At 35.9% G+C, this 10,986-nt stretch overlaps 1 protein-coding gene across 1 annotated transcript; it reads right to left on the reverse strand.

The window, feature by feature from the left end:
- Positions 1-69: 69 nt before the first annotated feature.
- LOC132842563 (adhesion G-protein coupled receptor G2) lies at positions 70-7,999 on the reverse strand. Its single transcript, XM_060865300.1, has 8 exons — positions 7,886-7,999; positions 7,589-7,628; positions 5,450-5,550; positions 5,230-5,354; positions 3,490-3,758; positions 2,606-2,711; positions 2,169-2,449; positions 70-474 (listed from the first exon to the last, which is right to left on the reverse strand). Exons 3-8 carry the CDS (start codon positions 5,471-5,473, stop codon positions 356-358), a joined length of 924 nt encoding a protein of 307 aa, XP_060721283.1. The 5' UTR covers positions 5,474-5,550; positions 7,589-7,628; positions 7,886-7,999; the 3' UTR covers positions 70-355.
- Between the last annotated feature and the right edge of the window lie 2,987 nt (positions 8,000-10,986).

The raw sequence follows: 10,986 nt of genomic DNA on the forward strand, positions 1-10,986 counted from the left end.
AGTTTATGTATTGTTTTATTTGTAAAACTAACATATCAGATGAGATCAGTGTAGGAAAAATTTGAGAATTACTCTATTCATGTATTAGACCATTAAACATATTATACACATGCTATGTTCCTCAAAAACAACATGCATCATTTACTTTTGTAATGATGATAATAAGGAACTCATTGGCGCTATTGGAAAAAAGTGAACTGTGAAACTGATTATGAAACTGATTCTTACAGAGTGAGGTTATGAATTTGGTTTGAAATCTTGTGATCAATTGTATAAATTCATGGAGTGCTTGCTTTTATATCTATCAGTATATGATGTATAATAACAATACCAGTAACATCAATGCAACATCTGATCACTGGGCAAACCTGTTTTCATACGTATTAGGTATTGGTTCAGACACAGTCGTACTTTGTGCCTCCAGGCACCTTTTCCTCTGCATTGTATGATAGACCCACAGGAACAGAAACAACCCTGGATATCAAAAATAAAGAAAAGTGTATATCATGCACCCTCACTAAACTCACTTCCTCTTTTATGTTTTAGAAGAAGGATGCAGTTTAGTAGCTTGTGTTTCACCTGAGTTTAGCTTTGTTTTGTGGTAAGATGTGCTGTACACACAAAAACTGTGGTGACACACACTCGATGTAGTCACAGGTCATGCTACTGTACTAGTTTGTATATGCTTAGGGTCTAAGCATATCCGAACCCTAACCCTAATACGTTTCATATATTAAAGAGTAAAGAATTTTTGTTTTTTTGTTTTATAAACTGCCACCAAAGTAGTGACTATGCTAGAGCAAGCATTTTAAGACCACCATGTACCAAGCATGTATCCAAATCCAAAAATTGACATCAGAACGATTCTTACTTCAGTCAGACTCATCAGAATGTAAGCATGTTCTACTTAGCGGAAAGTCCTAGTGGTGTGTGGTGTGAGCGCTACATCTAGTACACACACCACATTTGATACCTAGGAATCCCCCTCATATTCAAACTCAGACTTATCAGTCTTTATTTAAATTTAGAGCACACCCACCATGTTGATAACAGATCAGTGACTAGCACTCATGTGGGAAGAATTAACCATATTTTTTTGATTGGCTCTTGTGCCAAGTGCCTCTGAAGGTAGGACTTGGGAAGGTCTCTGGTCTTAAAAAATCTACTTGCAGAAAGAATTCTGCCTTCATGCCTTGTGGCTGGGCATGGGGTCATCCTGGAAACCCGTCCCATCAGGTTGCAATGTTTTATTACTTAAAACGTGTACCAAAAAAATACCACACGCTATAGCTTTAAAAGAATCTCTTCACCCACTTTTACTCAACCTATTCGTTCAACAAGAGAACATAATCAAGGAAATAAACAAAAATGATTAAATTGAAGGGGGGCACGGTGGCTTAGTGGTTAGCACGTTCGCCTCACACCTCTAGGGTTGGGGGTTCGATTCCCGCCTCCGCCTTGTGTGTGTGGAGTTTGCATGTTCTCCCCGTGCCTCGGGGGTTTCCTCCGGGTACTCCGGTTTCCTCCCCCGGTCCAAAGACATGCATGGTAGGTTGATTGGCATCTCTGGAAAATTGTCCGTAGTGTGTGATTGCGTGAGTGAATGAGAGTGTGTGTGTGCCCTGCGATGGGTTGGCACTCCGTCCAGGGTGTATCCTGCCTTGATGCCCGATGACGCCTGAGATAGGCACAGGCTCCCTGTGACCCGAGGTAGTTCAGATAAGCGGTAGAAGATGAATGAATGAATGAATGATTAAATTAAGGGATGATTTGAACACGCGTGATGCGAACTTCCATGTTCACACAAAATTCAGGTTGTGTTCATTTAACAATGCCTGGAGGTGATCGTAATCATTGAGGACATGTGCAGATATTTTATTACACTGATCAGTGAGAAACTAATTCCACACAATTTTTTTTCAGAAATTGGTGGATTAGTTTTTATTATTAGAACTCTATTCTTTGAAGATATTACAATTTAAAATTGTTCCCAGCATCTGTGGAAGTACACCTGCCTAAACAATAAATCACGTGTTGCATCAATAAATTTTAGGCAGTTAATTAACGTAAGATAATGATTAACATGAGATAATTAACATATTACGGTTACAGGGAATGTAATGTTTATAGATCAAACTGTAGTTTTACTGGTAGTAAGGTATCAGTACCTTGCAGCGTGTTGCAGATACAGAAGAGGTAAAGAACGGGGTAGTTTGTGTATCCTGATGTGAAGAAAGCCAAACCCCATGTCGTTCCCAACAGAAGGGTCAGGCCCAGGACAGTGCATATATCCTTACAAGATGGACGATTGCTGCCGGTGACATTCATGTGCCGGAGCTTATAGATCTGATACGTCACTGCCACCAGAATGCACGTGTTGAACAGGAACGTTATTGAGAAATAGCCGATGTTCATGCCATACAGAAAGCGGATGTCAGTAATCCAGCATCTGTGTAGTACAAATTGTACATGTGTTTCTTTAGGATCAGACAGCAAAATAAACCTATACAGCCCTGTAAAAGCAGCTGACTGGCCATACATTCAAGTGTTTTTGTTGTAAAAATAATCAGTTTTATTATACAAATTTTTCAAGGTGTTTACTTACAATTTCTTTGTTACTTTTGTGTCTGATAATTTTATTTCTGTGGTGCCATAAAAAGGCGTAGTACCATAAACACACAGACTCCCTCCAACAAGCACAGCAGGCAGTCCTGGAACAAAAAGTAAACCAAAAAGCATCCAGATTGTCATGTGTGCTATACACACACTGACCAGTTTAATATGCACACCTGAACATTCATGTAATGATCTAATTAACAAATCATGTGGCAGCAGTGCAATGCATAAAATCCTGAGGTCAAGATACAGATCAAGAGCTTCAGTTAATGTTCACATCAAACATCAGAATAGGGAATAACAATCTCAGTGACATTGCCTTGATTTATGGCAATGTGGATTATGGATTATGGCTAAATATTTAAGAATCTGCAGATTTTCTGGAAGTTTCATATACAACAGTCTTGAGCTAACAGGAAGAGTTCAATAAACTGAATAATGCCTCCAAGAGTAATAATGGCTACAACAAAAGACCACATCAGAACCCTTTCTACTGTGAGCCAAAACTCGCTTAACACTGTACAATAATCAGCCTGATTGTGGGATGTCAGTTATAGTGGTAATGGTGTAATACAGATGATTAAAAAGAGCTGTTTTTTGTAATTGAGGCAAAATAGAGAATTTCTCATCACAGTTATATCACAACCCAAAAAGGGATACGACATGGAAAAAATTGTTGGAATTGCATGGTGTGGAAAATCTTTTTCCAATCTTCAGTTGTCCAGCTTCACTGAGCCTGCATTGTGCTGCTGCCACATGAAAGATAGTCTCTAAATGTAATTGTACTTTTTTTTATTTTAATTAAATAAACAATTCTTGTTTGACTTATACTGTAGTGTTTTGCAGTGTGGGACACATGAACCGATTCCTCACCCCATCCAAACAGTGACAGCTTGATCATGTAGTGCTTGATGTGGATGTTGAACACTTTTATTAGAAGCAAGAACAGTTGTAATGCTTCAATGGCCATCCAGGAGAAACAGGACAAGAGGCTGTACTCTATTATCACTGCTATTAAGACACATGCACTGTTTTGAGACCATGTGGCTCCCCATTCAGTGAACAAGAAGCTGATGTTGAGAAGGAAAAGGGCCGCACTCAGAGACACATGGATATGGATGGAAGTGTCTCTGTTTGAGCTCCTGTAAAAACAGAGTATAAATGTGATTGTGGTGTATTTGTGTATGTTAAATCATGAATATAGCTGACTGAGAAATAAGTGTTTTTGTTATGCTGTTGGGACATCACTTGTCCCTTTAGATGAAAGAATCATTTCAGATGTTCTCCTTTACCTCATGGTGAAACATTTCTACCCTGATGGAATTGCAGGATGAGGTTGTTTGGGGAGTTGTGATGTACACCGTGTTTGGGGGTACAAGGGCTCTCTGAATGGTTTAATGAGATTAAAAATTGTTTGAAACCTAGTCACCTAGAAATCTAATCCCAACCCAACCCATTGGTGTGTTACCAGTTTGCTCAACCAACATCATTAAAATGTTAATTAAGGGATTATTCTTTGGAAGCGTGGTATTTATCCCCACTTTCTCCCCTGTGTGTTATATGTGTATATTAAAAAAAAAAAAAAAAATTTAAGTTTATGGTGTCCTAAGTCAGTAACCTAGTGAACCGGTGTTCATCACCAATGTATTCATCAATAGAGACTTAAAGGCATTTTTGTACGTTGCTCTTGATAAGGGCGTCTGCCAAATGCTGTAAATGTGAATGTCAGTGTAAATGTTGACATGATACAGTATGATGCCTTGAGATGAACTTATTCACACTCCAGTATGTATTCTCACCTCATGCACACAACCTTGACTAAGATGAAGAAGTTATTGAAGATAAATATACGACTATATAAATATAGTACTGTACATATATTTTTCTCATCACAAAATGGAATTTGAACTCACACTCTTTCCAATTTGTAGGCCAAAGCCTTAAGCACTGATTTACTTACTAAATATCTTCAATTTGAAGGGGGCACGGTGGCTTAGTGGTTAGCACGTTCGCCTCACACCTCCAGGGTCGGGGTTCGATTCCCGCCTTCACCTTGTGTGTGTGGAGTTTGCATGTTCTCCCTGTGCCTCGGGGGTTTCCTCCAGGTACTCCGGTTTCCTCCCCCGGTCCAAAGACATGCATGGTAGGTTGATTGGCATCTCTGGAAAATTGTCCCTAATGTGTGATTGCGTGAGTGAATGAGAGTGTGTGTGTTCCCTGCGATGGGTTGGCACTCCGTCCAGGGTGTATCCTGCCTTGATGCCCGATGACGCCTGAGATAGGCACAGGCTCCCCGTGACCCGAGGTAGTTCGGATAAGCGGTAGAAGATGAATGAATGAATGAATGAATGAATATCTTCAATTTGGATAATGCCCTAGGTTTGGAAATACATGGTACGGTAACCAGTAGTGTTTTTTTTGGGCCTAAGTGGATATGCAACCTCCTCAATTTCTATACAGTACAGCCTTCTCAAGCGCTCTCTCCACATAGGGGTCCTTAATAACCCAGACCAGTCCTTGTTTGACTTACTTACAGTATCACATTTCATAAAGTACAGCATCAAATTACATTCAAATAATACCAAATCAAATCATCAAATATATGATACCCACTTCATGAAAGCATAGATGAAGATGGTCACTGCTGAGAAAAGGGCTGAAAGACTACAACCTATGTAACTAATATAGGATAGGAAATTCCACTGCTGTTGATCAATTTGGGTCACATTCAGGTCGACCTAATAATAGAGATACAGACAGACAGGTAATTTCTTAGCAAACTATAGAAGAAGTAGTTTACTCACTTGGTTTCTGATTCTGATTCAGTGCTTACCAGAAGTACAGCAAAAGGGGTCATGTGATCATAAGAGCAGGATACAACGTTACTGTTCAAAAACAGGTTGGTGAATGACCCCGTGACCTCCCACTTTTCCCCTAAGCAGAATAAGGACGAAATCAGTATCTCTGGTTAGTTTTAACATGATAGCAACCAAAAGGTATAATATTGTATGAGAAGAAGCTAAAATGAATGCTGCACATTTAAACAATTTTCAGAAGATGGAGATGAATAGTTTTAGTTCCTTAGATGCTGTGATTGGCCCTGTCTAAGTTCCCTGCCAGAACACCAGAGGGTGGTGTTCTTATGTGCATCTGTTTACTTGCTGTTCTTTAGTTCTTTCTCACCAATTACCCTCCCTATATATACCCACTGTCTTGTGCTTAACTGTTTGCTGAATCCTTGAATTGTGTCTCCTGGTTTATGTTGCTTGTCTTCTGTTTTTTTTAGCGTTATTTTAGTTGCCTAAAAATATTCTTTCCTAGTGTTTCCATGTGTTTGTAGTTTCTATGTTTTTCTTAATAAATCCCTTTTGTCATTTTATCTCTGCACAGCCAAGCTGCCACTGCTGGGCCCTTGAGCAAATCATAGCTGCCCCTGCACTCTGACCCCAGCCTCCTCAGTTGGGATAAGTGAAGAAAAGAATCCCACTGTGCTGTAATGTGTAAGCCTAGTGGTTAAGGTGTTGGGCTACCAATCAGAAGGTTGTGAGTTCAATTCCCACTTCCACCAGGCTGCCACTGCTCGGCCCCTGAGCAAGGCCCTTAACCCTCAGTTGCTCAGTTGTATAAAAATGAGATGAAAAATGTAAGTCGCTCTGGATAAGGGTGTCTGCTAAATGATGTAAATGTAAATATGTGGTGATAATAAAGGCTTCTATGCTTCTATTCTATGCATTTGGGTCTGGATGCCTCTCCGTGGAGGCACCTGTTTCTGACAGAGAGATTCTAATTCAGATAGCTTTCTATTCACTTTTAGAAATTCTACACTTTTATTCTCTTTTTAACATTTACATTACATTTTACAAAATTTTAGAAACTTTAAATTTTTTTATCACTGTTCCAAATAAATGAAGTTAATTATTAATTATTACTTTAATACAGCTACAGCTGTATTAATTCTGATGGATGTAGTTGGGCAATTGAACTTTTAAACTCCTACCTATTATTCAGCAACAGGTATTATTTAATAACTGCTATAAATTATTCAGTAAAAGTAAAACCAAGAAGAAGGTTAAGATAGCATAGACAAGAATAGGAGGAATTTAGAGGAATTCATTTGAATGACGGTTTTAATTGCACATGTATATAATATATTTTGAATATTATTATTTTTTTAATTGAATTTATTTATGTAGGCTGATTATTGTGCTTATAAGTCCCTTTTAAGCTTGGAGAGGCTTTGGCAATATTAAGAGAAGCATTGTTAAGGGCTTATTAATATACACATTTCAACACATAATTGATGTGATAGTTTGTGTTATAATACAGAAATTTATTGTCATCATAAACCATCAGTTTAAATCTAGGCTAAGACTTGGTTGAAACATTTTGGGAAGTGTTACCAATATAGAATTCCCATGACTCTTAAGAACGAGTAATCTCTGTCACAGTGTGTAACTATTTACATCAAAGTACTTCACTTAGAATATTAGATAATCTTATGCCCCTTTTCCACCGAGGCAGTTCGAGTGCTGGTTCGGAGCCAGAGCCTAATTTAGAACCAGTTCTTTCTTTTTCGACAGCCAAAGCACCGGCTCTGAACCAGGAAAAGTGGTTCTTAAGTAGCACCAAAACGTTGCTGGTCTAGACTTAAGAACCGCTTGCGTCAGGGGCTGTGGGCGGGGCTACTGTTAGTGGTCTTTACTTGCCAGGTATATAAATTTGGTGCATACATACATTTTATTTACAGTATACAGCTTATTTTAAATTCTACACTCTTAATTTCGTGTTTTGTACATAAACGCTACGTTGTAAGATTAAAGTTAGAGGCAGTGTAAATATTTTTGCACCTTATGATTTTAATCCAACTCCATCTGTACAAGATTATTAAGTTTCTCTTCACTGTCAGTTCTCATCACTATTGCATCACCAATAACAAACTAAAACTTTGAACATGTGACAAAATCCTACATACCTGTTTCATTATAGAACTGACATGACAGTGTTTGGTTTTCCTATAAGAACAATTTCAGGGTTAAAAAAATAGGTCATATAATCATTTTCGCATGCGATTATATGAATAAAATGATTGCATATGAAAAACTTGCTTAAAAACTGTTAATCCGTGACATTTTCAAAACCATATGTGTTAATTTCATAATTAAACTATGTGATCGTTTCTATGTAAAATTCATATGACATTTTCACAAGCCTGGACAATAACTTCTTTAACATACAATGTTTATAAAGATACGTACAGATGATCACTTACATTTATTTCACTACTGTTCACTGTAAAATTGATAACAAGTCGATTGGACAAGTCCTTAAGCTCACGGTCCAATATTTCAACACAAATGACTTGGGATTTCAAAATGGTTGTCGAGTTACCCTGTGAAAATGTGCAGAAAACAGATATGTTTATAGCCTTTAAAAAAAAAAAGTAACTCAAGCTTTCAACAGAAATACACATTATTTAAAGAGATTGTAAAGGTTCATGTTAGACTTACTATAAACTGTTCAGATGATCGATATCTCACTACACTAACTTTATTGAGCTGCTCATCAGACCCGTTCAGAAATGGTTCAATCGGGACAAAAACGTCTATGGGTGGATCATTCTCAGACAGCTATCAGACAGTAAAGACACACAGAATTCAGATCAGACACAGCTCACTTAAACAATTTGAAATGTTTAACATTGTCAGATGTTTTTATTACTAATCATTATATCCCAGTATTTTGAATCAGATTATTGTTTCTTACAATTCACCTGTTTATATTAATTTACTCATTTGAATAATTGACAGGTTTGATAGTAGCAACTCATTTAAAGAGGCTTGTATGGCAGACACTGGACATGATCATATATCACTAATAAGAAAACATGAATTTATTTGACAAATAAAAATGAACTTAGAAATGTTTTCTGTATGTAAAAGCTTTTCAACATTTATAGAAAGTGTCTGCCAAAGGAAAGATGTCTGGACAGAGACCTTTGAGATTTCCAGTTTCTTTGTAGAATCAGCTGTATTTATTTAAATGAATGAATAAATGAATCAAATTATTAAATATTAATATAATTTTGTCTTGTTGATTTAAGAAAAAGACAACAAAAGGCTGCTGAGGGAAAGACTGTTCATAGCTGTTATTATTTTTTCTTGGAGATTACACAATATACCTTATAACATTATATTACCTTTGGCGCAGAGATCTTTACACGGCTGTGATTCATAGAATCATTCATCATATTCATCTTAACTACGGTCATTATATAGTCACTGTAATTACAGGTTTTGCTTTTCTCTACATATTTTTCCTTGATCTCCATAAGGGTGACATTTTTCTGTTCCTTCCTGTGTTGTACAGACATCAACATGTCATTATGATTATATTTAAACACATACTAATCTGAGCAGTGGCTACTCTTTTCTTACCTGTTCTTTGGTGTCGGATGTGAATCTGACAAACATTTACATTGATCACCTGAATTAAAAGAAGAATGGATGGATGGATGGATAGTTGCATGGATGGAAGAAGCTGAAAGAAAATTATAAAAGATTATTAAATAATAATACTGAAAATAGTAAACATTTTATTTTATTGTCATCATGACTTAGTTGTGCAATTGATGTAAAAAAAAAACTGATATTTATTAATGTCTAATAAATTAAAGAAATTAAAAAATTGTACCACATGATTTGGACTTACAGCTGCCAAGACTGGCTCCAAAATTCACCAGAAGCATAAAGTAGAAGAGAATCATATTAGCAGCTCTCTGTTTAGAATACATAGATTGATCAACAGATAATAGCATTAAACAGCTTTAATAGAGCTAACACATAACAGTGTGCAAGACATGACATGAAATATATAATTTATAAGACTGTAGCTTAATAAAAATAAACTTTAGAAATGGAACGACTAGTTAAAAAGTATATTAAAAGATTCCAAGATGAAAGGAAACAATCAAAAAGTTTACAAGACACCGGCGTAATTAGAAATTAATCTCTGTGTACACTACGATAAGATGGAGATCTAAAGATCTATTTATTATTTACTCATCTAATATGGTTCTTAATGCCGAATATCACCATTCTCCATAAATATAACAGATTCATGACAGTTAATTCATAAACAGATCAAACACAGAAAACTACAGTAAAACTTACCCAAATGAAGAAAACACACGTCATATTTTAGATATAATATTTGATGATTTTTCAAAAAAAGGGCTGCTTCATATAGAAATATTAAGAAACCCCAGAAAGCTCACCTACAGTAGCAAGGCGTCAATTTCTCAGTTGTGTCGCTTGTTTTTCAGTTGTTGATAATAAGCCTCTTATAATTTGTGTAAGCAAATATATCAGATGGATCAAATGTGGACACGCACATTGAATACTGAACATGCTCCACATATACAGGAGGCACTGTCACATCTTTTATGTGGCTTATTCAAATGGGTTATCTTTACCAAAGATGCAAAAATATTTTTGTAAACAAGTACACAAATTAGCTGCAGGCTTACTGGAACTAGAGACTAGAAAATGGATCCAATGCATTAGATGACAAGTATGCATTAGATGACAAGCATTAGATGACAAGCATTTTGTACCCACTTCCTTCCTCCTCAGCTAATTTTAATGATTTAATACACACACAGTTGTTAAGTACAGTACAACCATTAATCTAATGTTTGTTTTCCAAATTAGATAGTTAAATGTTTTCCACATTTATTATATCTTTCATGTCATTTGTACAAGTAAATAATAATAAAAAAAATAAGCACAATATTAAAATGAGAGTTGAATACTACTATATTATGTAGTATAGTATTATATACTATACTAATTATATTATTAATTACTATATTAGAATAGTATGGGGAATTTGGGATAGCTTACAGTACATACCAGTGTCACATCATAAACCAAAATAAAAAATAATTTAATACAAAATATGTATTAAAGAATTATTTATTACATTTATCTTTCAGGAACGTATAATTCTATAAAATTAATGTTTTCTGGGGCAAATTAAGCATAGAATATTAAAAATAAAGTGAAATTCAGTCTTTTTTTTTCTTAATCTCCTTTAATACTTGAAATTTCTAAAAGAAAAACGTAATTTGCTGTTTGATGAATTGATTGTCAATCCACCGACATCCACAAGTGATACCGTTGTCCAGTCTGGCTAGCAGGGGGTGCTCTGAAACAGGGTTCGTATCAATACATAACATCACAGTATTACTTTACATACTATAAAAGATTTGTTTAATGATTTAAAAATGCATATATAATGAGATCACATACACAAAAAAGACCAAAGTTTTGTTAGTTTAGAAATAAGGGTACTTTATATATAAACCCATAC

This window comes from Tachysurus vachellii, chromosome 1 (assembly GCF_030014155.1).
Source record: "Tachysurus vachellii isolate PV-2020 chromosome 1, HZAU_Pvac_v1, whole genome shotgun sequence".
NCBI classification, from domain to species: Eukaryota; Metazoa; Chordata; class Actinopteri; order Siluriformes; family Bagridae; genus Tachysurus; species Tachysurus vachellii.

Coding starts and splice junctions, on each gene's coding strand:
- LOC132842563 (XM_060865300.1), bottom strand. CDS start 5,473: ATGACCCCTTTTGCTGTACTTCTG. Junction 2,450..2,605: donor ACAAAAGTAACAAAGAAATT/GTAAGTAAACAC, acceptor TGTACTACACAG/ATGCTGGATTACTGACATCC. Junction 475..2,168: donor TATCTGCAACACGCTGCAAG/GTACTGATACCT, acceptor TTTGATATCCAG/GGTTGTTTCTGTTCCTGTGG.